The sequence below is a fragment of the Podarcis bocagei genome (genome assembly GCF_964188305.1).
Source record: "Podarcis bocagei genome assembly, chromosome: 4".
Taxonomy (NCBI): domain Eukaryota; kingdom Metazoa; phylum Chordata; class Lepidosauria; order Squamata; family Lacertidae; genus Podarcis; species Podarcis bocagei.
Window position 1 is genome coordinate 42,189,746 of NC_138128.1, and position 27,538 is coordinate 42,217,283.

The following is a 27,538-nucleotide window of genomic DNA, read 5'->3' on the forward strand; positions in this document are numbered from 1 at the left end:
CTATTTCCCTGACCTTTCCCTGACTGTTAATTTCTGCATTATATTTCAGCTTTCAGGAGATGTAAAAGCCACTTCTGAAAAACCAATGGATGTTTAGCACTCATGTTCATATTATTTGATTCCAGAAAAAAATCTGTTTGCATGCCTCTTAACCCATAAAATTGCAGGAGTAAAGTGAAGAAAGTTGGTGCTGTATACCAGTATAGCAGAAGCATTCATGTGCAAAAGGATGGTGAAGCAGTGACGTTGTCCAACGATGGTTGTTGTTGTGAGACACCATGCTCACTAGTGTGAATGGAATTTAGTTCAACATGCCAGTATATTGGTAAAAAAGCCACAGTTCTTCTGATGACTTCCGGGTTGACGCGATCTGGAAATGGCGGATTCCCTCCGAGCTGCGGAGGGAATCGGCTCTACTGAGGACGGGTCTTTGCCGCGCCGGCGACGCGGGGACCCTTAAAAACCGCAGGCGCGGAAGCCTGCGGACTGAAGACTCGGCGGGTGCCTTAAGCGCCCCCCCTGATCCACGAAGAGCCTTTTTAAAGGCTGCGGAGAGGATACGGGGGTGGCGTGGCACTGAGAGTCGACCACTACCTCGGTGGAGCGAAGCCGCGAGCCATGACCAGAGAGCGCTGACTTTCTTCCTTGAAAATTTGGACTGAAAGAATTACCCGTGAGTAAGACGGATTGGGACTTTAAAAATTTTATCCTGAATTGGAGACGACCGGGGGGTGTGCTAAAAGGAAGTCCGCACCCCCCCCCCTGCAGACGATCTAAGCAACGACATAAGAGCTAAGCTGGAGAGCCTACCCTTGGTGGGGTGAGTTAAAAAGGACACTAACTTTCAAGATTTAGTTAAAGGAAATTTTGTGCTGGAGAGTGGAGTTTTGGAGACCCTCTTTATGTTTTGAACAACCCCCCCTCCCGGGCTCGGGAACGTCCTGCCTTTGTGCCTGTGTAAGAGCTGCGGAGTTTGACAGCTGTCAAAGCTGTCAAACGGGCAGTTTAAAGCGGAAAAATCACTATTTAAGATCCCTCTGGATTAAGACGAGTTATAATTGAGCTAAAATTGTTGGAAACAAAGTAACAATAACAAGCTAAGGACTGTTGGAGAAAAGACTAATAAGTAACCAGATTCCCCCTAGGGGGAATTCTGTGAAACTACAATGGATACAATGGCTGTGGATGGAAAGTTACTAGTGGAAATCGAAAGGATGTTTCAATTGGTGGGAATCTTACAAGAGCAGAGCTTAGCCATGAATAAACAACTTAACATTATGACCTTGGGAACAGGCAACTCTGCTGTTTGTATTGAGGACCTGAATGAGAAAGAATCCACAGCTGAATGGGAAATAATGTCTACAGAGGTGGAAGAGACTAAACAAGAAAAAGAGAAAGTAACCTTGGGAAGCAACAACCAAAAGCTGACATCTGTGGAACACAAGCAAGGAGACTCTGGGAACACATCTACCACAAGTCTGCGAAAGATGCAGAAGAAGAAGGAGGAGGTTCTGGGACAATATGGAATACAGGAACTTAAAATAAAGAAATATGATTGGGGCCTCCGTTTGGACTTTGACTTTGAGGATACAGGCTTTGTGGAAATACCCCAGCAGTTGCTTTCAAATCTCCTTGTGGAAAGAGAATATGTTTTGATGGTGAAAGATCTTTTCCCAGACTCGACGACTGACATAAAGGACTATCAACAAGACCGGCGGAGAGGGACTGAAAGGGACTTGAAAGCCTCGGACGTGAGGAACCCAGGCTGAGAATCTTGACTTTGGATTTTTATTGGGAAGGGACAAAAACCGGGGATGGGAGGGAGGGAAGAGGAGATTCTTAAAAACTCTTAAGACTTTCAGGTTTGGTTAATATGACTTTTAATCAAGACAAAATGAAAAATCGATGGAAGAGAACTTAAGTCCAACTTAGGAAAATCAATTTTTTTATTAGAAAAGAGCTAACAAAATGAATAAGATGGTTAAGAGGAGAAATACCAACTTGCTGATATAATTCTGGGAATTGGGATGCACGAGGGGTGGGGTGGGGGGAAGTCAGGGAACAAGGTTATGAGAAGAGGATCTGCTGAATTTATACATGTTTGTGTCTTGTGTTATCTTTGTGTCTGTATTGTCTTTATAAAAGCGGAAAACCCAATAAAAATTTTATAAAAAAAAAAAAGCCACAGTTCTGTATCGCAGCAGGTGCTGCAGTGTGAAAGGAACATTAGAAAATGGAACAGAAGTGCTAGCATTATAATCAGGAAAAGTAATGCAATATTCTGCACGTCTGAAAGCACCCTTAGAATGTACATCATATACAGTCATATCTACTGTTCAATCTGGAGGTTCCGCTTACATTCCCTATCCAGCTATTAAATATATCAGGATGTCTTTATAGAGAAGGGCATGCAGTCAGCCTTTGCTGTCACACATAAGGAAAATATTGGGGAGAAAGTATCGTCCAGTTCTGGAATATTCTTAAAAGAAATTGGAAATGGCACATACAGCTGTACTTTTAGATGGCTACACTGTAAACACTCAATATCTGGCAGAGGTTTATAGACTTTTAATGGTGTTTTAATCAGATTATTTTACTGAAATGTTTATACATTAAAGATGGCTCACCACCCTCAAGATCTTGGGATGTAAAAGGTAAAGGTACCCCTGCCCATACGGGCCAGTTTTGTCAGACTCTAGGGTTGTGCGCTCATCTCACTCTAGAGGCTGGGAGCCAGCGCCGTCCGCAGACACTTCCGGGTCACGTGCCCAGCGTGACAAAGCTGCTCTGGCGAGCCTGCACCAGCGTAGCACCACGGAATGCCGTTTACCTTCCCGCTATAAAGCGGTACTATTTATCTACTTGCACTTTAAGGGTGCTTTCGAACTGCTAGGTGGGCAGGAGCTGGGACCGAAAGACGGGAGCTCACCCTGCCGCAGGGATTCGAACCGCCGACCTTACGATCGGCAAGTCCTAGGCACTGTGGTTTTACCCACAGCGCCACCCGCGTCCTGCATTCTTGGGATGTAGTTGACTATAAATCAAAATAAAATAAAATGAGCACCTCTTACTTTGTGAAAAAGTACTTCCAAGTATCTTGGTGCCCTGAATGATTTCAAATAAGCAAAAGAGTGGCCCTCCCCTTCATGGTGCCATCTCACTCACTTACAGCTTTTGGAAATGCCAAGACAATTCGGAATGACAATTCGAGTCGCTTTGGGAAATACATCGATATTCATTTCAACCAAAACGGAGTGATAGAAGGCGCTCGGATAGAACAGTTCCTTCTGGAGAAGTCTCGGGTTTGTCGCCAGGTAATTCAGAGCACGCATTTAATTGGGGCAGTGTTCCTGTTTTCATTTGTGCTGCTGTTATGTCTGTGGAGGTCTTCTTATCATTCTAGGCTCCTGAGGAAAGGAACTATCACATCTTTTACTGCATGTTAATGGGGATGAATCTGGAGCAGAAGAAGATGCTGAATCTGGGCACAGCTTCAGAGTACACTTATCTTACTATGGTAAGTTGTGTCATGGAATTCTACGCAATATTGATCCAGAAAAGAACTCCAACGTATACTTAGCAGAGTAAAAAACTTAAATGCATTGCAGGATTTCCCAAAAAAGGACCAGAGGCAATTGTATTTCATCCAGCAGAGCTTTACTTCTACTGAAGGCAAATGAGTATAATAGTCACAAATCCAATACTTTCAGGATTGGCACTGTCCACAAGAAGTCCAGTTGCAGCAGACTTAACTTAAACTTACAATAACTTATAAGAAGACTAAAACTTAACATGAAGCATACTATATACAGAACACCACACAGAAGGAAAGAGAAATAGAAAGGGAGTGAAACCCAGGCTCCTTCTGGCCTATTATTATTGTCAGCATGACCTTGACAGAAAGAGATAACAGGAGCAGTTTAAGCCAGCTGTACTCAGCTTCTCTGAAGGATAACCCAAACATCACAAGCCTTCTGCTTGTTTCTTTCACAGAGCAGCTTTCAAAATCCTCTTAAATTAATTAGAATAGGAAAGATCTCTGCACATCAGATCAATACTTTCTGTACTAAGAAATGCAAACTAACAAGTTGTGCCTTATGTCTATCAGTGAACCTGGTCCTTACCAGCCATTTCACACCAGTACAAGCATACAGCACACAGAGGCTTTTCCTCCCACAAAGTTTAAAGTTTACACATGTATTTCCATGCATTTTTATATACCCTACAGGGAGGAAAGCTAGAGGAAGAGGCAATTTAGAGCAGAGAAACAGGAGTGTGGAGTGGGGAAAGAGTTCACACACCCCACGCTCCCCACTTTCACTCCTGCTTAGTGAAGCAGTTAATAAAGTAGAAAAGAACTCCCAGGTGATAGTTTTATGTATTTGCATAAAGCATGTACTTTGGCCTTTGGGCACTTTTTCCCATTGAGCATCTGCAAACCATTCTTAGATGAGAAACAGAAACCCAGTTGCCATTCCCCTCCCCCCTTTAGAAAGACATACATGAAAGTGAAATGTTTATGAAGGGAATGTGGTCCTAAAAAGGAAGCGCTCTTGTCTGCCCTGAGCACTTCCCTAAATTGGAGAGGGAAAGCTTCAACGGCTATCACAGAATGAGAATGTCATTTGCTAAAGGACACATATTTTCTTGGAAATCAGTCACACTGATTAATATTCAGTTACAGCTGATTAATATTCTGCAGCCTTTTAAATGTGTCTCTGGGAAGGGGGGGTTATTGTTTTGCTGTTTTAATTATTTACTTGTGTTTTTATCTTGTATTTTATTCTGTGAACCGCCCTGAGTTCCTATGATGAAGGGTGGTATATAAATTTAATAAATAAAATATAATAAAAATAATAATAAAAAATATGAAGCAAGTAGAAATTAATCTGATAACTAGGCAGGGCAGAATTCTGGAATTCAAAGATTGCCTATTGCATAAAAGGTCTGAAGGTCTTTGTGGCTCATGAGGAAGTACAGAAAAAATACACACACACACATATAGATTAGATTAAAAGGGAAACACACAGTAGAATGCATTTTGCTTTGTGTTTGTTTGCTTGCTTATGGGTGCAGATGGAAAAGAGGAGACTGAGAGGAGATACAATAGCTATCTTCAGATATCTTAAGGGCTATCACATGGAAGAGGGAACATGCTTGTTTTCTCCTGCTCTGGAGGGTAGGACTTGAACCAATAGCTTCAAGTTATAAGAAAGGAGATTCTGACTAAACATTCAAAAAAAACTTTCTGACAGTAAGAGCTGTTTGGCTGTGGAACAGACTCCCACGAGAGGTGGTGGACTCTCTTTCCTTGGAGGTTTTTAAGCAGAGGTTGGATTGCCATCTGTCATGGATGCTTTAGCCGAGATTCCTGCCTTATGGTGGGTTGGACTAGATGACCATTGAGTCCCTTCCAGCTCTAAGATTCTGTGATTCTATGCCAATTTTCTTAGCTGTAAATGTATTGTGTGCACACAATCTCTGAGGACTAAGGCTCTGAGGAGAGGCTTTGGTGAGAAGGGGAGGGGCAGGTGGCTTTGGCAAGGTGTGATGGGAGGGTGTGTGGCTTTGGCAAGGGATGTAGGGAGGTAGGTGGGTTTGGCGAACAAAATAAGCAAGGTTACAGCCCCTAGTTTATACATATACGGATTGAGCATAGGTGAACTGCCAATCTTCCCAGTGAAAGGAAATTTGCTTGGCTAAGGTTCACAAGTCAGTTTAGCAATCTCCTTTTGCAACCTGATTCACAGAATCACGATACCATCCTTGAGAGATCATTCAAACGAACCACCCCATATCATTACGGTATAAAAATGTCACCACTGTTCTGTCTTCCAGGGGGACTGCACTTCCTGTGAAGGCCGTAATGATGCTAAGGAATATGCTCATATTCGCTCTGCCATGAAAATCCTGATGTTCTCTGATTCTGAGCACTGGGACATAAGCAAACTGCTGGCAGCCATTTTGCATCTGGGGAATATGGAATTTGAAGGTAAGTCCAGCGTGTGCACCTACACACAAACACACACTGACCAAAGAGGAGAAAATAGGGGTTAATGGAATTACCAGACTATACCTTGAGCAGAAAACAACATTTTGTTATCTAAATAAGAAAGTGCAGAGGAATGTAGATATTTTACCCTGAAAAAGACTCTCCTTATTATACACACTTTCAAGATGAGTGCTTTGTGATAGTTGTGTATAGTGTGTGTGTGGGGGAACATTTTAGTTAGAGAAGTTGGGTAAGTCAAAGTTGTATTTCACATAGTTACCACAGAACAGATTGCCTGTATGTGGAAAAGCAAGAAAACAATGAATGCTGCATGGGGTGTTTCTGTAGTGATCCTCAGGAATCAACATTTTGAGAAGTGGGCAGGGGATGGCGGGTATATTTGCAAGGATCCTATTTGCCACAGTTGAAAAAAAATCACCATTTTAATTACTGGCACTGCTTAATGTCTGAACAATATATTACATTTCCCTGTAAGAAGGTTCGGGGACCATACCTTAAGGGGCACCTCCCATTTTCCACATGGATTATGAACACAAATACCATGGCGTCTTAGGGAGATTGCATTCTTCTTCTTGTGTTGTTACTTTCTTTAGCCTAATGGCTGCTTCTTGAATGAGCAAAAGTATGTTACATGCTTTTTGTTATAAATGATCACCAAGATTTACTTTTTCCTTTATCTAGCTGCCGTGTATGATAATTTGGACTGTTGTGCTGTGCTGGATTCTGCACACTTTTCCATTGCAACTAAACTGCTTGAGGTATTGGCGTTGTGCATGAATATTATTTATATTCTTTATTTAATCCCTACAACCTTTCCTCCAAAGGAACTCAGGGCAGTGAATATAGCTTCCCACTCCATAGCAAGTGCTGTGGGCTTCATGGATGAGTGGGGATTTGAACCTGATCTCCCAGCTCCTAATGTGACATTCTAACCACACTGTACTGCATTGTCCCCTCCCAGTTCCCCCGCCCCCTTCTTGTAGGAACATGCACACTTTTTACCATGTTGTCTTCTCTGCTTAGAGATCACATCTTGTGCTCTCATTGCCACCAGCCACTGCTATGGCAGGCTTGCCTTGCCTTGCCCTGCTTTCTATTAAAGGTAAAAGTAAAGCAAACAACTCTGGGGTTGCAGTGCGCATCTCGTTTTACAGGCCGAGGGAGCCAACGTTTGTCCGCAGACAGTTTTTCCGGGTCATGTGGCCGGCATGACTAATCTGCTTCTGGCAAAACCAGAGCAGCGTACGGAAATGCTGTTTACCTTCCCGCCAGAGTGGTATCTATTTATCTACTTGCACTTTGACGTGCTTTTGAACTACTAGGTTGGCAGGAGCTGGGACCAAGCAACGGGAGTTCACCCCATCATGGGGATTCGAACCGCTGACCTTCCGATCGGCAAGCCCAAGGCTCAGCGCTCAGTGGTTTACACCACAGCACCACCCACATCTCTATTAAGTGTCTTTATAGCCCTTCTCTTGAAGGAGGCGCTGCCCTTTCTCGCCAGATCTCCTATATCTACAGAAAATGACACAATTCAATTGTCATTCCTACAGGTGGATTCCGGGGAACTCCACAGCAGCCTTACAAACCACTCAATCATCATCAGGGGAGAGAGCGTCTCTATGCCCCTAAGTGTAGCCCAGGCTGCTGATGTGAGAGACGCCTTCGTAAAGGTAAAGGAGATAAACAGCTCTCCCCATGTGTGGTTCTCAGTTATGTTTTGTAAACAGCTTTGAGGTTTTCTTACAATGAGGCAGTGCATACATTTTATGAATAGATAAATAAAATAAAAATGATAAGGTTGTACTTGTCATTGAAGTTTAATAACAGTCTAAAGACAAAATCTTACAAGAAATGTCCTGTTTGGTATTCCAGTTTTATCATATGATTTATTAAGGAAGTTTGAATCTATACGAGCCTACAGCTATAATTCTCTTTCTTGGCTCTCATCCATGGGGTTACTGTCTCATGGTGAACGTTGCATGTTTTTCTTGATGTCAGTGGAGCTGGTATTTCAGCACAGAATGGCAGAATGTGGAGGGAGAGGGATGGCATATTGGCATCTATGGATGTTTATTTATTTATTGCAGCTTCTTGTTGCTGTGTGCATGGCATTTACTGCAACCTGATGGTTTGGTGGTTGAGATGTGATGAAACAGGTTTGTACAGTGTGAAAGGAACATTAGAAAATGGGACAGAAGCACTAGCCTTATAATCAGCTAAACCAATGCAATGAACCCCACATGTGAATGCAACTTGTGTTAAATACCGTGCTCTTATGCACCTTTTCTTTACCCAGGGGATCTATGGACTCCTCTTCCTCTGGATAGTTAATAAGATCAATACTGCAATTTACAACCCACCATCTCAGGGTCATAAAAAAACATGCAGGTCCATTGGGCTACTGGACATCTTTGGCTTTGAAAATTTTACCACTAACAGGTATGACATTCAAGTTTTAACTGTTTTGTGGGATGTTTTGAGAAATAGCACACCATGTCAGAAACAAATTGTAACCATTAGTATTGATGGAAGTTATATTTTAAGTTAATTAATTTCCACCCTGAAGATGATTGAGGTCCACTGATACAGCTTTATGCTGAAGTGAAAGTGTGTGGTGTTTGCTACTTGCCCTTGATATAGGCTAGATTTCATGAGAGCTGCCTGGTGATTCAAGATTTTTAGTGGATTAATCATTTGTCTTTTAATTGGTTACTCAGCCAGTTGTATTTCTCATTAAGTGTATATTTTACCCAGACCTCAATATCTGAAGGCTATGAAGGACTAGAAGGGAAGATTATATTAATAATATAAATGTTCACGATAAATAAGAAATAATTGTGTCCCTGCAGTTTTGAGCAGCTGTGCATCAACTTTGCCAATGAGCATCTCCAGCAGTTCTTTGTAGCGCATGTCTTCAAGCTAGAGCAGGAGGAATACTTGGCTGAGCATATCACCTGGAGTCACATTGACTTCACGGATAACTGTACCGCCTTGGAAGTGATTGCACTCAAACCCATGAATATTGTGTCACTCATTGATGAAGAAAGCAGGTTCCCTAAGGTGAGTATTGTGGTTTTTCTCCAGGCTGCCACAGGGAATTAGCTTTGTTTTTATTTATTCTGTTGCTATATTGTATTGATTTGTGTTGCATGTTGTGAATCTAGCTGTGTAGCTTGGCTCTCTTGCTTTAAACATCTGGAGCTATTTGCTGTGCAGGCAACCTAACAGAGACCCCTCAGGTTTCTGTATCTCTAAAATATTTCCTGACTCTAAAAATGTTGTTGCCACATTGTCGCAACTCAGGAAGTCTTTTGCCACACATTTTCCTTGTTTTGAGCACGTATTAGCATCCTCCCCGACCCACTTTAATCTCATGTTGTGGTTTGCTTCCAGGGAACAGACACAACCATGTTGCACAAAATCAACAATCATCATTGCAGAAGCAAAATCTACATTCCACCAAGAAGCGTCCATGACACAGTCTTTGGTATCAACCATTTTGCTGGTGTTGTTTATTACCAGTCTAAAGGTGAGTCAATAATAAAAGTTCCCTGTCCCAGCATTATATCATCTATCAATTCAAAGAGAGTTCCTTTTTCCCCAGTTTCAAATCCTGCAGATTGATACTGTCAGACTAATTCTTGGTTCATAAACAGCTGTTTCATTCCTTTACTGAAGTGGTGTGGTAGGCAGGGTCCATTTCAATGGAGTGGGAATGGCCACTATCAAAGAGAGAGGAGGGAGAATGTCCAAGGGAACTCAGTACGATACTGAGATTGGCATCAAGCAGAAAGGCTTGATTTACCTTGCTTCTCCTTTCTTACAGGTTTTCTCGAGAAAAACCGTGACATGCTTAGCTCTGACATCCTGCAGTTGGTTCATTCATCCAAAAACAAATTCCTCAGACAGGTCTTTCAGGTGGAGACACCCGTGAATGTGATTCCTTTTGGCCGTGGGAGCATCAGGCATCTAGGAGTAGATCCCACCCTCAAGGTTAGCTGCCCCCCAGCACTGACTTGAAATGTAGATGTCCTCCCAGCCTCTATTTCTTAGACATTCTAGCTGCACTTTGCCTTCTGTGTCAATTTTTTAAGCCTTTGCCATATTTTAAATGTATAATAGTAGGAATGATCCCGAGCTATTTATATTAGATATAGCTGCTTTATCCTATAATTCAGGAAATACTTTCCTAGTTAGAATAAGTGGTTTGGTCAGAATATGTAGTTTTGTTTTCCTAGGGTTACCAGATTCAAAACAGGAGAGTAGAAATATATAGCAAGCAAAGCATGTTTTACAGTTACAATCACTCCTAGACTGCATACACACTATATCTTTAAAGCACTTTCAAAGCATATTTCCCTCCCTCAAGAAATTCTGGTCACTGTAGTTCCAATTCCCAGCAACCCTTAACAAACTACAGTGCTCAGAATTCTTTGAGAGGAAAAGGGTGCTTTGAATGAGCTTTGAAGATATAGTGTGTATGCAGTCTAGGAGTGATTGTTATAGTTTGAAGTTATAGTTTGTACACAACCTTGGCCTGTTGTGAGGGGATGGGGTCCCCTGCAATTCTTGTATGACAGGTATGGGGAAGATCTGCATGTTTATTGACTGCAAAACAGTGGCTGAGGAGGAGCAAGCCCAGTCCAACTAGTGCAGGTGTTACAATTTTGCAGTCATAGCACTGGCAAATCAGGATGAAGCATTTCTAAGCATTTAGCCAGTGTGATGAAGTGGTTAGAATATTGGCCCTAAACCAGGAAAACCTAGGCTTAGATCCCTACTCACCTGTGAAGGTCATTGGGTAATCTCAAACTAGCCAACATCTCTCAGACACAAGGTTATTGTGAGGATAAAATGAGATAACATCAGTCTACATTGTCCTCAACTATTTGGAGAAAGGAAAGGCTGTGCAAATTCGCAGCCATCATGTTGTAATAGCATTGCAGGGACATTATTGCAGTGTTGTGCCAATGCAAGTGTTTAGGATTTATCCACATGATGCTCTTTTCAGATTTCCCCCTGCACTATCTTCAATCTAACTGTAGTGAAACATCAAATAATTGCTGTACTTATCTTATCCATCTGTTCATTTCCTCTTTTATTCTTTCAAAATTCCACCCTTTTTGCTCTCCCTTTTGCTGTCCTTTTGCCACCAGTCATTGTCCTGCCGGGGTTTTGTGCAATCCAGAACATCACCTGCTGCCTTTGGACAGGTAAACTGCTTGGAGAAGAAATGCCATGATTGAAAAAAAACAACAACAACCCTAAAGCCATCACCTAGCTTTATTTCTCTAGCAGCTGTGAGTTTGTGCAATTCCTATTTTATTTCAGTAGGCTGGAAGGTGAACTATTTCCTTTGGATTGTGCCTACTGTTGGGAAAATTTCAGGCATTCCCCTGCAACTCTGACAAAGGTTGCTAAGTTACCTGCAGAACATGCATGTCCTGTTAGCTAGCCACATTTCCCCCATTCTGGAGCATATGCTCATGCTAACTGAACTTAAGCTTTAAAAATAAGACACTGAGAGAAACTGACATTGAGAGATATGCCCATGCCTAGATGTCCTTGTTTCTTTGCAGGAAAGCACCTAGTGTGTTTATCTCTCTCTGAAAACATCAGCTTCCAGAATAATTGCAAGGTTTCAAGGCTACTTGAAAAGCAGCTGCCACCTGCCCTATTCAGATATTTTTCATATACACAGCTGCTCCTTTATCTTTTGCTTCTGAGTTTGTTTGGGGGTTTGAAAACCTGAACCCGGGCTCTTTTGGAAGGAAGGGAAAGATAGATTTTAATCAGCAAATTTAATCAGGTGCTGTTTTCCCCAGCAGTTTGCATATGCCATTACAGGCACCAGCGGTCAGCTGGTTGGTGGTGCCTGCAAACCTCTCTTCGGCTGAGCCAGGCTTGTACATAGTATATATGATGTCAAGTGTAGGGCAGTTGGTTGTGCCTTGGCCTACATGGTCTCATGTAGGAGGACTGGTGGCCTAATTAGACCTATAGATTGAAGCTTGCCATCCCTGGGCATAGATGTCCATTGAAATGCCAAGGAGTGTGGTGGAGTCTCCTTCTTTGGAGGTCTTTAAGCAGAGGCTTGACAACCATATGTCAGGAGTGCTCTGATGGTGTTTCCTGCTTGGCAGGGGGTTGGACTCAATGGCCCTTGTGGTCTCTTCCAACTCTATGATTCTATGATTCTATGAAATACAGAATGGAAGATCCTGTTTTGTTTTGTTTTATCCATTTACATTTGTACTCCTGGTACATACACAATTGTATTCAGATATTTTCAAGCTATATAGCTTTCCAGTGCTTAAAAACTAAAAGAAATTACCAGAATAGAGTAAATACATCCAGAATAATCACAATTCTTTTGCATCAGTTCTTCCAAAATATAAATATATAAATGTATAAACATTAAATATTGAAGTTATAGGGGGAAAAATATGTAAATGATAAAAAGTCCACTTGTCTTGCTATTCCTAACGCTTTTAAGTATCTTGTAGTTACCGTTATTGACATTACAGTATTTTGTAACATTGCTACTAGTTTGCCTGTATTTACGTGTTCCCATAACTTCCTAATTATGTCAAGTTCATTGGGGTTTTTGAATGTTCATCCATGCCTTCGCATGAATAATTCTTGCTATGGTTAAAATATGTAATATGTGTCTATTCATAGTAATTTTGTTTCATTTTACCTCCTTTATTCTCTTGGTTGGCATGTCTTTTTTTCTTTAGACTTTTGTTCTGTCCAGTTATTGTTTTCCCCCCTCAGAGCAGGCAAGAGCTACCCCTATGTTATTACTCTGTTGAATTTGCACATCTGAGTTGCCACTCCACCATTTTGTGGCATTAACAATAACACTATTACAGCGTTGAGATAATTAAATGTTCGTTTGTAACCTAGTTTATAGAGGGTAATTTCTAACTAATTGGTCTATTTTGAATATGAGTAATGCTGGATATTACCCATAGTTCTTCTTTAAACTTTTATGTTCTTTGTTTAAAGAAGTTAAAATATCCAACAAAAAAGTATCAGGTCAGCTCCAGTAGAGACACATAATACCACCCTCTCTTTTACATTTGTCATTTTTCCTTTATACATCTATGCCTGTTGAAGAATTCTGAGCAAGTTGACTGTTGGTATTATAAAAGGATGGTTTCCTTTGGTTTGTGATTTTGGCCATTGGAGGGCAGTAGTACTTCATATATAAAACCAATAGGTCCCACAAACCATGTTGAAAAGGGAACCTCAGGTCTACAAACATAACAGGAGAGGCAATGGATATATGCTCCACAGCTTCAGACACACATTACAAATGTCCACTAGGGGGACACAGTAGACAAAGAGAGAACCTGTCAGTCATAAAAAGTATGGCTTTTTATTAAGGGCATATTCACCAGCAATATTAAGAACACATTTTCTCTGAAAATGCATTGCTTGAATTGTTTTTAATGCGAATGCAAAGCAGTAAGAAAGGGCTTTTCCCTGTATGGTTGTATTAGCATTTTCATTATTGGTTTGTCTACATCACAGCATCAAGCAAAATGTGCCTCATCAGCATTTTATTATTCAAGAGTAAACATGTGTAGGAGTGCACTGTGAATGGGTGTTCAGTCACCGAGGCAGTATATATATGTATAATGCAGCATAGGCATTCAATGCATGTGGGTGTTGAATTGATATTCAAGACATGTGGTTTGCTCTCCCAGGGGTCAGATACCACCAAGCGTCTCTCTACGTTAGGGGGGCAGTTCAAACAGTCCCTGGAGCAGCTGATGAAAATCCTGAGTAACTGCCAGCCGTATTTTATCCGCTGTATCAAACCCAATGACTACAAGAGGCCAATGGTAATATTTCATTAAAATATCTTGATCAAGCTTTTGTCTTTAGCATCTGTTGGTTTGAAGAGAAAGGACATTCGTTTGGGAGGAATTGTACAGTTAGCAGAGGTGGGGGATGGGGGCCAGCCCCTCAAAAAAAAAAAAAAATCCAATGAAAGGGCCAGCCCCCCTGCATGTTGCGGGGCACACTTGTGTCACATGCACAAGCTACGGGGCACCTGCACAACATGTCAGCACACCCCATAGCATGTGTGAGTGATGTCAGCATGCCACTGGGTGTGTGTGCAAGATGCGAGGATGCCACAGGGCATGCTTTCACCACGCGTGCATGCAGCAGGGCATGCATATCCGGTGTGCTGAAGTCGTGTGGCCCTGCCCGCCCCGCCCGCCCCGCCCCCCCAGTCATGGGGGCAAGGTGGTGCATGTGACAGGGTGCTTCCAAATGAGAGCAGTTTCCTGCAGATGGCACATTCAGATCTAATTTTCTTTATGTGATTGACATTCCAGGGTTTAATAGGCTGGCCCATTCATTTTGGCGAAAATTTGTATTAATAGGCAGGTACGAATAAGAAGCAAGCAAGTGGGTGACTCTAGCAAATGTACGACAATATTGACATCCCTTGTTCCCTCCTGTGCTTGTTCTGGTATCCCAACTTGACTGAAAATGTGAAAGAGATATATTTTTCATTAGACCCAAGATGAGGTGTGAAAAGAATAAACAGGAACACTTAATGTATATGATACAGAACCGAGGTTGTTTGTGTCAAATTTTGTTGCGTGTTTTATTTTCAGCTGTTCGACCGAGAACTCTGTATCCGTCAGCTGCGCTACTCTGGAATGATGGAAACCATCCGGATTAGGAAAGCTGGCTACCCAATTCGCTATGGCTTTGCAGAATTCTTTGAGAGATACCGAGTTCTGCAGCCAATGTCTTCTCGTGAGCAGGCAAGTTAGCAGGACTGATCAACCTTATTACTGCAATAAGAGGCATATTGATTTGTAAAACTCAAATCCCTTCTTACTGCTATATACATATCCAGTAAGCACATCACCAAGAAGTGGGTTGCTTTATTTATGCTTTTTTAAAGTCATCCTTAGCAGTTGCAAGAATTTATATGGCAATATTACCAGTGATATAAATCTCACCAATTCTAGTGTAAAAATGCACTTCCAGAGTATGACCAGAATCTGGTGCCCATTTCTTAGTTATTTTTCATGAGGCCTCTTAAGTTTCCAACCAAACATAAATGTGACAATTGATTTACATTTCAGCTGAAGAATGATGCTCGCCAGTGCTGCATTTACATCTGTGAGAAGGTGATAGGAAAAGATGATGAGTGGAAAATTGGAAGAACCAAAGTATTCCTGAAAGTAAGTTACTGGTTTAATCTAACAGTTTTGTCCACTTTGAACAGCCACGGTTTTCCTCAAAGAATCCTGGGAACTTTAGATCATGAAAGGCTCTGGGAGTTGTTAGGAGACGTCTATTTCCCTCACAGAGTGACCCTCCCCAAAGGGATTGTTTGCTAAACCACTCAGAATTGTAGCTCTGTGAAGAGAATAGGGGTCTCCAAACAACTCTCAGCACCCTTAACAAACTACACTTCCCAGGATTCTTTGGGGGAGGCCATGACAGATTATAGTGATACGACACAGCTTTAAACGTATAGCGCAGATAGGGCCTATGTGAGAGCACTGTTCCCTCAGGTCTGTTTGCCTGATCTTCTATGAATTGTTTCTCATCGCTTCTCTTCAGCATTATGTAGTGGTGCACAGGGTTCAGTCACAACTCAGTAACTTGTACTTACAAAATAAAAAAATTCCTTCCAGTAGCACCTTAAAGACCAACTAAGTTAGTTCTTGGTATGAGCTTTCGTGTGCATGCACATTTCTTCAGATACACGTGTATGTAAGAAGTGTGCATGCACACGAAAGCTCATACCAAGAACTAACTTAGTTGGTCTTTAAGGTGCTACTGGAAGGAATTTTTTTATTTTGACTATGGCAGACCAACACGGCTACCTATCTGTAACTTGTACTTACAAGTCATAGACCTTGTCTTCTCCTGCCCAAATTATTTCTGTGGACACCCATGCTTGAGAGGAACTTACTCTCCATCTTGAAGCTGAGTCTGCAAGCTGACCTCACCGCTGTTGTAACATCCAGCCTAATTTTTGTACTTGCCCCCCTTGTTCCCCTCACCTGGATCTAAATCAGTTGACACTAGATGACAAAGCAGAAGTGTTTCCTCCATTTCCATCACAGATTCTCTAATACATTTTGTTGCTAAGAGCAATACTCATATATTGTCCTATATACAGACTGATTGGTTCTGTTTTGTTACAACCCTTTTATATGTGGTGATTTTTAGATTAGATTAGTTGGTGATAAACATGTGAATTATTATTTTTTCCATTCTTTAATAGGACTATCATGATACAGTACTGGAGGTGCAGCGAGACAAAGCACTCACAGAGAAAGCCATCCTAATTCAGAAAGTGCTGAGAGGGTTCAAGGAAAGGTAAAAATGCTTCTAAAGGTATCAAATGAAATCAGATTGTTAATTTCCTTTAGGTATTTTACCCATGGGGAGAAAATTGCATTTTTCTTGGGCTCGATGCAGGTGGCTTTTGTGTGTGAGGTGGGGAGGAGGGGGTGCAGTTCTGGGTTTATTCCACTGGACCCACTATTTTGGGATTAATGTTAGCATATTGAGGTTTGTTTTGTTTTTGTTTTAATTCCTTCTGCCTGCAGGAAACAGTTTCTGAGGCAGAGGCGCTGTGCTGTGGTTATTCAGACAGCCTGGAGGGGATATTGCTGTCGAAAGAACTTCAAGATGGTAAAAAGCTTGCGTGGATCTTTCAGATGCAGTTATCAAAATGGGCTCTGCATAGCCAGGCACACTATTCATAGGTTCTTACACTAAAAGACCTAGAACACTCAAACATTTCTTTGAATGGGATTCAGAGAATCAGCTGCACAGCTACTTATGGAACTATTTATGGAACTTCACACACCTCAAACTATATGGTGGGCTGCTTTTGAAATGTTGCAAGTTGTGCTATGGCACAACATTCTGCTGTGCAAAGGGGAAAGTGTCAAAAAATCCCCCTGGATGTGCTTTTCACATAGTTCTTTGGATCCCTGCCTTGGTTCAGTTGTTGTTTTTAATGCAACAACTGTCTAGGGTCTAACAGATGGCTGATTTATCTGGGGGGGACGGGACTGTTGCTTGCATGTATTCCTGATGTGCTTTTAGTGTATGGATAAGATAGGAGGTGGATAAAATAAATTTGGTTTTGTCACTGTAGCAAGGACCTCCATGAGATGCTTTCAAAGACAATGGAATATTTATTCATTTGAAGCATTTTTAACCTGCTGTTCATGCACCTTGTCCATTTCTTCTCTTGTGTGGTTAGATCATGTTGGGTTTTGAGCGCCTGCAGGCCCTTTTCCGGAGCAGGCAGCTTGTGAAGCAATATGAGGCCGCCCGGGCAAGTGTGATTAAGTTCCAAGCTTTGTGTCGAGGTTACCTGATGCGCCAGAAAACAGCTGAGCAGCTGAAAGCTGTGTGTGTGATACAGGCTTATGCCAGAGGGATGTTTGCTCGTAGGAGCTTCCAGAGAATGAAGAGAGAGGTGGGTACAGTTGGATCATAATCAGCACATGATGCATCATAGTAGGAAAGCTTGACAGCAGCCAAATCCTGCGAATAGAGAGTTGGCCTAGCGATGATTTTAGTATCCTCAAGGTACAAAATAACTGAACACTACATAATCATTTAATCATGACCCCCTGCTTACTACAGTTGAGGGTGAGGTCTTGGAACTCTTGACAAGGTGATTAGAAAAGAATTATTTAAAATACATACCAATTCAATTTGTTTGTGTTCAGGGTTAGATATATTGGCCTCATTCACATGTCACAAGCCATGGTTAAGAGACTTGATTAGCTCTCCTTCACTGGAGCATGGAAGAAACAAACCACAATCTCTGCCTTTGCTTTATGTCCACTGAACCATGTTTTACTGCAACAAACTATGATCAGTGAATGCATACAGATCATGCATTTATGGGAGTGAAACACTGTAATCCTTGTTTTGGATGTATTGCAAATCCAGAGTACATGGTTTGTTTCCTCCCAGGACTAGCAGGGAAAAGTGAAAAAGTCCTCTTAGGCCCAGTCACACTAACACTATGGTTTCCCAGGATGTCACTGAATAAGTTTTGCCTTTAGCACTTGCAATAAATTTTTAAAAATCGTTCACAGCCAAAATGATATGTGATGACTTTAAAAGACATTAATTTTCCAAAATATTTTTGATGCAACTTTAAAATACAGAATGAAAGCTATTGATTTATAAGGACACCAGTATACGGTAGATATTTAGGTTCTAACAGTAGTATTTACAAATTCTAAAGGTGAAACTGGTGTTTCATTGCAGGGATAGCTCGGATGGTAGAGTATGAGACTCTTAATCTCAGGATCATGAGGTTGAGCCGAACATTGGGCAAAATATTCCAGCATTGCAGGGGTTGGACTAGATGACCCTCGTGGTCCCTTCCAACTCTACGATTCTTATGTTCTTGATGCAATAATAGTGTATTCGTGGTGCATTTATTCTGCTTTATTGGTTGCTCTGTGATGCTTCCCCACTGCTACCATATTATTGCTGTCTGGAGAGGATATAGCTCAACAAAAGCAGAGAAAAAAATAAACGAGAACATTCCTGGTGTAAAAAGTTACAAGATTTCAGCAGGAAGTTACTAGGTATGCCCTGAATGGAAATGAAGCAGTGTGACCAGCCCAAAACTTTTCCAGGTGCAAAGAGTATTGAAATTGAGATCACATGTGGCTTCCCCACAAGATCACGAGCACAAATCATCATGGATGCATAATAGAAAGGCTGTCTGGAAGGGGACTCACAGTGAGACTTTTGCCCTTGCTATATGCAAATGTTAGGCTGGGAATCATTTGGAAAGGAGGGAGTGCAAAGTGATAAATCTGGCTAAAGACAACAATAGTAAGTTTCTGTTACCTGCAGCAGCAACTCAAACTGGAAGCCAGACAGCTACGCTTCAAGGAAGATAAGCATCTCCTTCCAATAACTGGAGCAAAGAAAGCAAGGGAAGAAGCACTTAGAATAGAAAAGGTAGGTTCTCTCGGTCGCTGGGCTCTCATGTATGATGGCATTCAGGCAGAAGAAACTCCCACAGAAGAAATGTGTGCTTCCACAGCAGGTCACATACAGTGATGCAAGTGGACATATTTCCAAAGCAGAAAGACATGCATGTTGATTGAGAGTTCTGTCTGTGCAGAAATATTAGGAAAGTTCATCATACGCAACAAATGTCCTCCCATCTGTACCTGTTGTCACTACTTTGCCGTTTGTGAAAGTGAAGTTCATTTCATGCATGTGTTATGGTTCTATAACAGGTGGTGGGGAACCTTTGGTCTGCCTGGTGTTGCTGAACTACAACCTCCATCATCCCTGATGGCCATGGTTGCTGGAGCTGATAGGAGTCGTAGTTTATCAACATCTAGAGGGTTAAAGGTGCCCCACACCTTTCCTTATAAGGTCATCTGATTTTTTTAAAGTAAGAAGTAGCAAGGCAAATTGGGACACGGGTGGCACTGTGGGTTAAACCACAGAGCCTAGGACTTGCCGATCAGAAGGTCAGTGGTTCGAATCCCCGCAATGGGGTGAGCTCCCATTGCTCGGTCCCTGCTCCTGCCAACCTAGCAGTTTGAAAGCACGTCAAAGTGTAAGTAGATAAATAGGTACTACTCCGACAGGAAGGTAAATGGCGTTTCCGTGCGCTGCTCTGGTTCGCCAGAAGCGGCTTAGTCATGCTGGCCACATGACCTGGAAGCTGTACGCCAGCTCCCTCGGCCAGTAAAGTGAGATGAGCGCCGCAACCCCAGAGTCATCCGCAACTGGACCTAATGGTCAGGGGTCCCTTTACCTTTACTAGCCAGGCAAATTATTTTCACCATGAAATCTTCTTGTTCCCTATACGTATTTGAAAATGAAATAATTTGCTTGGAATCCAAGAGCATATGCTTGGTCTCAGCAAGCTTAGTTCCAGCATGTTATATTGAAATACTTTATTGTCACTTGTACAACTTGTATACAGTGAGATTACACAGTTAATTGTATATTGTATATACTGTATATGGTCAGATATCTACTACTTAGATCTGCTTTACCAGGATACCACTGTGCCTGTCCCTGGAAATCTAGGTGACAGAAATTAGGTTTATAAGGAGTAGATTGCTTACAGAATTAGATGAGATTTAGAAACATTTGAAAATATCTGGTCCATCTTTGTATGCTCTGAGTAGCTTGCATACTTTGCTCCTGAGTATTCCCATATGCATTCTAGTAACTTACTTTGTAAACCTGTTTGTCCTCCTGGCCATGGAAATCCAAACTTGCACTTTGTGCCTATGAGGATTTGGTGTGTGTACAGATTTTCATTCCCACAAGTTCCTAGAGCTGGCTACATGGATTCATATAACATGGATTCATATCCACAGGAACAGCTGGAAGAGGATGCTGAGAAGCTAAGGAAATATGATGCTGTTGACGACAAACATGAAGCAATATATGATGTCATCAGTGACCAGGAAATGGTGGACAGAGTATTTGGTTTCTTACCTTCTTTAATCGGAGGCCAAGAAGGACAGGCTCCTCTGGGCTTTGAGGTAAGCAGCTGTAAAGTCAGTATTGTATAGGCCTGTTCACCCCCAGGGGGGAAAACAGCATATGAATTGGCCACCTGGAGATACTATCTTAATAGAGAAGGTGTCCACTATGCACACCTTACAATGGTGCTTCTTAATAGCCGACATTGACACAGTTTTGTAGAGTGTCTTGGCTAAAAGGCAGGGTAGAAATGCCTCAGACAAGCAAACAGCCTTGCTAGAGCCTCGGTATAAGAAGAGCCCTGCTGGGTCACACCAAAGGTCCATCTAGCCCAGCATCCTGTTCTTGCAGTGGCCAACCACATGCATGTGGGAAGCTCACAGTCAGGACACGAGTGCAACAACGCTCTCTGACTCATGTTCCCCAAACACTGCAGCCATCAGGACTAGTAAGCACTGATGTTTCTGTGGGAAGGCAGAGAGTGAAGAATAACTGTTATGTACTGAAGTTCTCACCCTGGGCCAGCAGGGGGATACTGTATATAGTTTTCACTCAGGTCCACATATGCAAATAAGGAATTGAAAGTGACGTGCAGCGATTGGATAGTTACAGAAAGTTGTTACTGTTGCATTGTAGTGGAGCTCTGTATAAGCAGGCTGGCTGAACCCTTCAGTTCAGTTCTGTTCTGGGTCTGTGAATAAACAAGAGCTGTTTGAAGAATCGCTGTGTCATCTGATATGTTCACCCACAACTTAACAATAACAACATGAGAGAGAGAGAGAAAGAGAGATGCTCTCTTCTTCTGTGTCATAGTCTGTGATTCTTTGCCCTTTAGGACTTAGAGACAAAGACACAGATGTACAAACTGAACGAGGTAGACCTGGATATGATCCCAATGGCCATGGAGCTGGAGGAAGAGGAAGAGGAGACGAGTGGTCTTGCAGAATATTCATTTCCAAAATTTGCAGCCACTTACTTCCAAGGTTCCTCTACACATATGCACATTCGACGGCCGCTGCGCCACCCATTGCTCTACCATGAGGAGAAGGATGATATTCTGGTAGTGTAACTCTTCTTCGCTGTACTGCTTAAGTTCTGAGGACAACACTAGCAGCACCCTAGATCTTATTCTCCCCCCCCTTTGTTTTCTGCAGGCCACAAAATGCTGTTCTAGAAATAAAATAGAAAGAACACCAATGCTAGAATGCAAGATTTAGATTGTGTATACACCATACATTTAAAGGATGTTCTCCCCCTCTTAATAACCCTGGGAGTTGTCGTTTACCCCTCACAGAGCTATAATTCCCAGCACCTGTAACAAACAATAGTTCCCAGGATCCTTTGGGAAGGCACATGCTTTAAATGTATGGTGTGTATGCAGCCTTAGTCAATACAACTGCTAGATTAATTGATTTACAATATATTTGTTCAGTTAAAAGCAAAACCCTAATTTACTGGGCAGCAATTTTTTAAGAACTTTTTTTAAAACACAGGCACTTAAAAAAATACCACCGTCTCTCACATATGGGAGGGAATGCCTCATGCAGTCGTTATCGAAAAACAAAGGGAGAATATGTATTTATTCATATGCAGATTTAATAAATGAAGTTTATAAGATTGACTAAGATTTACTGAATCGGTTTATAATCCTCCATATTGTGTCTCAACACAGGACAAACTAACAAGCTGGTTTTACAGTACAGTATTAGCAAAAACCAGTGCCAGCTACTGACTGAACTGCTGCTGCCTAGCTACTGCTACTATTGCAGATTATATCACAAAGTTGTTATGGTTTCAGTACAGGCACACAGAACCTCACAAACCTCTGTGGGAATTAAGTGCATGCAAATACCCATGGGTAAAATATGTGACACGTTAGTTTTACCATTACTATGCAAAACAATCTCAATGTGTGTCCTATCCGTATTAGGCATCTCTAGCCGTTTGGACCACCATCTTGCAGTTCATGGGTGACTTACCAGAGCTAGGAAAAAACACCAACAGCAAGAGCACCTCTGAAGTGACTCAGGTCTATGATACCTTTGGCAAGAAAAACCAGCTGCAGCCCACAGGCAACTGCAGTCCTGATGTGGTAAGAGGAAGGCGACATTTTTTTTCACAGCTATAATCTTATGAAAATTAGACCACTCCCTTTGAAGTATTTGCATCTTAACCTTTTCGCCTGTGCTGTTCTCCCCCAGAAAATTACCCAGAAAATAGTTATTTGCCCCCAGAGGTACTACTGTATTTGCAGTGGCATCTTGGAGGAGGGAGAAGATCTCAGAGGGGGAATGTCAGTGTGTAGGAAGGATGACCTTTCACCCCGCATCTCCAAGTGCTGCAATCCTGACCCGGACTGAGGGACTTTCACAACTGTTTTATAAAGCAAAAAAAACACACTAAGTTACAAACGCATGTTGAGCTTGACCTTGGTAACTGGAGGCTAGAAGTCTGCATTTTAATATGCTACATTCAAGAACTGAAGCAGACCTCCCCAAACTCCCAGGCTGTATGTGGGGCTGTCAAGGCTGGGCTGTGGGGAGCAGCCTGAGGTGAGCTGAGAGAGCAGGGGTGGAGAGTAAGTCCAGACCAAAGGAGAAACTAGGAGGCAGGACTGAAAGCAACCGAAGGATACAGGCACACACCATTGCTTGGGAAGACCATGTTGCTCATGCAAGACCTAATAAGAAAGAGGAAATCTCTTGCAGTTCTTCCTTTCCTAGAGGATCCGATGACCCACCTAGATGATTGGGATGTCTACCCAGAACATGGAGATGCTAAATGGCCTTCATGTAGGTGCAACACACCAGGCAGCTGTAGACTAGAGCCAAATCTCCTAATTCAAACCCATGCAACTCCTGCCAGTAACACACTCACCAAGAATTTCCATCTATGAGATGCTTGATAATTATCCTGATTTTGCAGCCATCATAGAGATGCAAAGCCAAGAGGGTCATTAAGTGCTATATTAATATAACTGGTACAGTGTGTATGGACCAGGGGATCTGCGTTTGATTGGCCAAGATGAAAGGAATTTTGCAGATGGTTGTTCCATGTTGTAGCTGGATTCTGGGGCTTAATTGTTAATTTCCTGCAATTAGTCCTTGCAGACTTGAATTGGTATAATTAATGAGGACAGGCTAGTTGTCTATGATTGGACCATTGTTAATTGTAACCCATTTTGGTTTGGAAGAAAACTGGGTCATAGTTCATTAGTACTCTGTTGTGTGAAAAGAAAGTCCTACATTCCATTTACATTACTCAGTACATGATTTATAGTCCTGGGAGGGGGAGATAGTCTAGTGTGTGATTCTTCTTTCAAAATAAAAATCTGCAAAGTACTTGGCAAGACCCTTGTCTTGCTTCTGACTACAGTGAAAGCAGAGTTAGGGTTTCAGAAAAAGTGGTTTCAGAAAATCCTTGGCTAAGCTGGAGAACAACCTACCTCTGCTCCTCAAAGTGTTTTCTTCAACCAAATGTTTAATATGAAAGTCTACCAACATTCTAGAAAGTGTTTTTGATTCCAGGTGATCTGCTGGTGAATTTCTTGGAGCCTGGCTGTCCTATGCATGCCTAAAAGCTCCACATGCTCCCATGGCATCTTTTCTCTCCACTTCTTTATGTGATTACCTGTGCCTTATGAAGAACTTGTTAAAACCAAAAGTTTGCAATAGTCTGATATGTCATCCACGTGTGTCTTTCATACTGTGGAATCCAGAATCACCAGTATAACATATACTGTGGACAGCAAATCATTCTTATTTTGCATCAGAATTCCTGCATGTACTACTTGACTGGAAAGTTCTCAGGAAACAGTGCTTGAGACTGTAGAGAATATTTTCCCTTAATTTAGCAGTTGCCACTGACTTTTGAGGATCAAAGTTCATAATGAACATTTCTGTCTTAGAGGGACAACAGGAAGGACAAGTTCTCCAATGTCATTTCATCTGTGAAACTAAAACGCAACTCCAAGCTGACTGGAAAGGTAGGCTATGTTTTGACATTGGATTTGAACAGTGCTATTTTTACAGAAAAAGAGGTGCCAGAACTCACCACGAATGCCTCCCTTGTTCTCTTATAATATCAATGGTGTCCGCCTGAGAGGTGCCGGAACTGAGTTCTGATGAGTTCAAGCTGGGGGAAAAGCCCTGGGCTTGAACTACATTGTTTAATAATAAGTATTCTGGGAAACAGTAATTTAATAGAAAAATTGCATATGAAAACATGTCCATTCTGAAAGCAAGGGGAGCCGGTTCTTTGAGTCAAGTGACCAGACTTGATGTTAAATGAAAAAAGAAATGTTTGTAAGAGTAGGACAATTTGGTTGCTTGCACAGAACTTAAAAGACAAAAAGAACCCCAACCACCTTGCTGAACATTATAAAGAAGGCACAAAGACAATAGGGCATGGGTAGGCAAACTAAGGCCCGGGGGCAGAATCTGGCCTGCAGGCGGTCCGGGAATCAGCGTGTTTTTACATGAGTAGAATGTGTCCTTTTATTTAAAATGCATCTCTGGGTTATTTGCTGGGCCTGCCTGTTGTTTTCACATGAGTAGAACGTGTCCTTTTATTTAAAATGCATCTCTGGGTTATTTGGGGGGCATAGGAATTTGTTCATTTCCCCCCAAAAATATAGTCTGGCTCCCCAAAGGTCTGAGGGACAATGGACTGGCCCCCTGCTGAAAAGGTTTGCTGACCCCTGCAATAGGGGGTGGGAGGATTATGTCTCAAGAATTAAAAGGAAATGAAGGCTGCAATCCTATTCAGGACCAAGTCCCACCAAACACATTTTGTTGGCATTGATCCTCTGATCCACAATAAATATGACGGGACAGATGGATTTACTTCCAAATAAGCATTCATAGTGCATCACTTTGAATTATGAATTAAGTATGTAAGACAAGTCCTGTGAGAGAAAACAAGGGCCCATCTAGTTTAACATCTTGTTCTTACAGTGACCAGCCAGATGCGTATGAGAAGCTCACAACAGAACCTGAGCACAATAGCACTTCTTGCAGTTTCCAGAAACTGGTATTCAGAAGCATACTGAATGCAGCTAGTAGCCATTGATAGCTATATCCATGAATCTGTCTAATCCGCTTAAAGCCATCCAAGTTGGTGGTCATCACTGCCTCTAGTTTAACAACGCACTGTGTAAACAAGCACTTTATTTTGTATATCCTGAATCTTCAGTCATTCACTGAACATTGAATTGAATCTTTAAATCCCTATAAATGGCTTGGAGGCAGGATCACTTCCTTCCATAGGATCTTCATCAGAGGCCCTCAACCAGGTTCCCCTTGTGTAGTGAAGTGAGTCAGATTATGTCACCTGGGATAGCTCAGTTGGTAAAGCACATGACTCTTCATCTGAGGGCCCGTGGGTTCAAGCCCCACATTGGGCAAAAGATTCCTGTGTTGCCTGGGGTTGGGCTACATGACCTTGGTGGTCCTTTCCAACTCTACAATTCTATGATTATTAGAGAGAGGACTTTTTAAGTGGTGGCACCCTGGTCATGAAATGCTCTCCCCAGAAAGACACATCCATCGCTTGCATTAGGATCTCTCCAGTGGTTGGTTAAGCCCCCTTCTTTCCCTTTCAGGTCATTTAATAATTAAAATTGAATGTATTTTAGTTTTTAAAACTCCTGTGTTTCTCCCCTTGCTATGCTTTAGTGATGTTCTATTGATTTTGTATGTTTTTGTGCTACTTTTTGTTTTGGTGCTTACTTCTGTATTTGGTTGTTTTCATTGATGATTCAATGTGTGAACTGCCCAAAGAACATGGCTAATTGAGAGGTATATAAATGACAAAGTAAAATTAGGGGAAGTACCTTAGCTCCATGGCAGAGCATCTGTTTTTGATGGCCCCAGGTTCAATCCTGGACATCTCCAGGTGGGGATGGGAAGGCCCCAGTCTGAAACTCTGGAGAGTTGCTGATAATCAGTGCAGACAAGACTGAGCCAGATGGACTGATAGTCTAAGACAACTTCCTATGCTCCTATATGTGAATAAAATTAAAATTAAGTATATATAGGAGATGTGTGTTTGTGTGTGTGTGTGTGTGAGTGTAGAGGCAAGGGGATGGTTCCATAGAAGAGAATGTTATCAGTTATATATAACAATTTCCTATCCCAGAATTAAGTGTATTTATTGAAAATAACCTTTCAGGCAAGAGGAGGAAAATGGTTTCCTGCTTCATTTTAGGTGGCTAACCAGCTGAGCAATGGGGAAGATATGTTTCGGGAGGAAAGCACTGTGTCTGAGGGACCTATGTCTAACCTTGAGAAAGTGCACTTCATTATTGGCAATGCTATCCAGCGTCCTGCCATCAGGTATTATATATTAAGGGGCAGCTTACATTTTCAGATTACAGTGGTACCTTGAGTTACAAACACCTCAGCTTACAAACGCTTCAGGTTACAAACTCCGCTAACCTGGAAGAACTACCTCAAGTTGAGAACTTTGCCCCAGGGTGAGAATGGAAATTGTGTGCGGATGGTGCAGCGGCAGCAAGAGGCCCCATTAGTGAAAGCACGCCTCTAGTTAGGAACAGTTTCAGGTTAAGAACAGACCTCCAAAACGAATTAAGTTCATAACTAGAGGTACCACTGTACAGAGTATATCCAAATGACCAGCTAGAAAAGTCTGGGTTCATCTTAACTTCATCCATTTTTTAACATTCTGTATATCTGGTATATTAACTAGGCCAACATTTGTGGGTCTGTGGCCATTTGCAAACTGAGATGGGCACCACATGCAGAACACCAACTTTTTAAAATTGGTGGCTTCTTTCCAGCCTAATTTCAGCAAGGAGGGGGGTGGGAGCAAGGACCCTGTGGGTGCCAGGAAAGCCCTCTGCAAGGCCTATGGGTGCCACATTGGCAACCCCTGAATTAGGCATTCTTGATAGAACAAGAATGAAGCAGAAGTGTAGCATAGGTAGGGCTTTTATATGTGGGATATGAGGGCCTTTGCCTCAGGCAGCAAAATGTGTTGAGCCAGTCCTGCAAATAGCCCTTAGAA

At 42.0% G+C, this 27,538-nt stretch overlaps 1 protein-coding gene across 5 annotated transcripts in view; it reads left to right on the forward strand.

The window, feature by feature from the left end:
• MYO7B (myosin VIIB) overlaps nucleotides 1–27,538 on the forward strand; it is a 64,144-nt gene that overhangs the window by 8,451 nt on the left and 28,155 nt on the right. For 3 of the 5 annotated variants that reach the window (XM_081189307.1, XM_081189308.1, XM_081189309.1), the window contains 22 exons: nucleotides 3,172–3,314; nucleotides 3,404–3,517; nucleotides 5,839–5,992; nucleotides 6,695–6,771; nucleotides 7,567–7,686; nucleotides 8,313–8,455; nucleotides 8,866–9,076; nucleotides 9,410–9,545; nucleotides 9,843–10,009; nucleotides 11,173–11,229; nucleotides 13,732–13,869; nucleotides 14,656–14,808; nucleotides 15,136–15,234; nucleotides 16,290–16,384; nucleotides 16,618–16,702; nucleotides 17,283–17,501; nucleotides 18,908–19,015; nucleotides 20,404–20,571; nucleotides 21,348–21,572; nucleotides 22,443–22,604; nucleotides 24,420–24,497; nucleotides 26,720–26,847. In XM_081189307.1, the coding sequence (XP_081045433.1) occupies nucleotides 3,172–3,314; nucleotides 3,404–3,517; nucleotides 5,839–5,992; nucleotides 6,695–6,771; nucleotides 7,567–7,686; nucleotides 8,313–8,455; nucleotides 8,866–9,076; nucleotides 9,410–9,545; nucleotides 9,843–10,009; nucleotides 11,173–11,229; nucleotides 13,732–13,869; nucleotides 14,656–14,808; nucleotides 15,136–15,234; nucleotides 16,290–16,384; nucleotides 16,618–16,702; nucleotides 17,283–17,501; nucleotides 18,908–19,015; nucleotides 20,404–20,571; nucleotides 21,348–21,572; nucleotides 22,443–22,604; nucleotides 24,420–24,497; nucleotides 26,720–26,847 (2,980 nt within the window). The remainder of the gene's footprint in view (nucleotides 1–3,171; nucleotides 3,315–3,403; nucleotides 3,518–5,838; nucleotides 5,993–6,694; nucleotides 6,772–7,566; nucleotides 7,687–8,312; nucleotides 8,456–8,865; nucleotides 9,077–9,409; nucleotides 9,546–9,842; nucleotides 10,010–11,172; nucleotides 11,230–13,731; nucleotides 13,870–14,655; nucleotides 14,809–15,135; nucleotides 15,235–16,289; nucleotides 16,385–16,617; nucleotides 16,703–17,282; nucleotides 17,502–18,907; nucleotides 19,016–20,403; nucleotides 20,572–21,347; nucleotides 21,573–22,442; nucleotides 22,605–24,419; nucleotides 24,498–26,719; nucleotides 26,848–27,538) is intronic. The other 2 variants (XM_081189310.1, XM_081189311.1) reach the window with 2 other exon arrangements.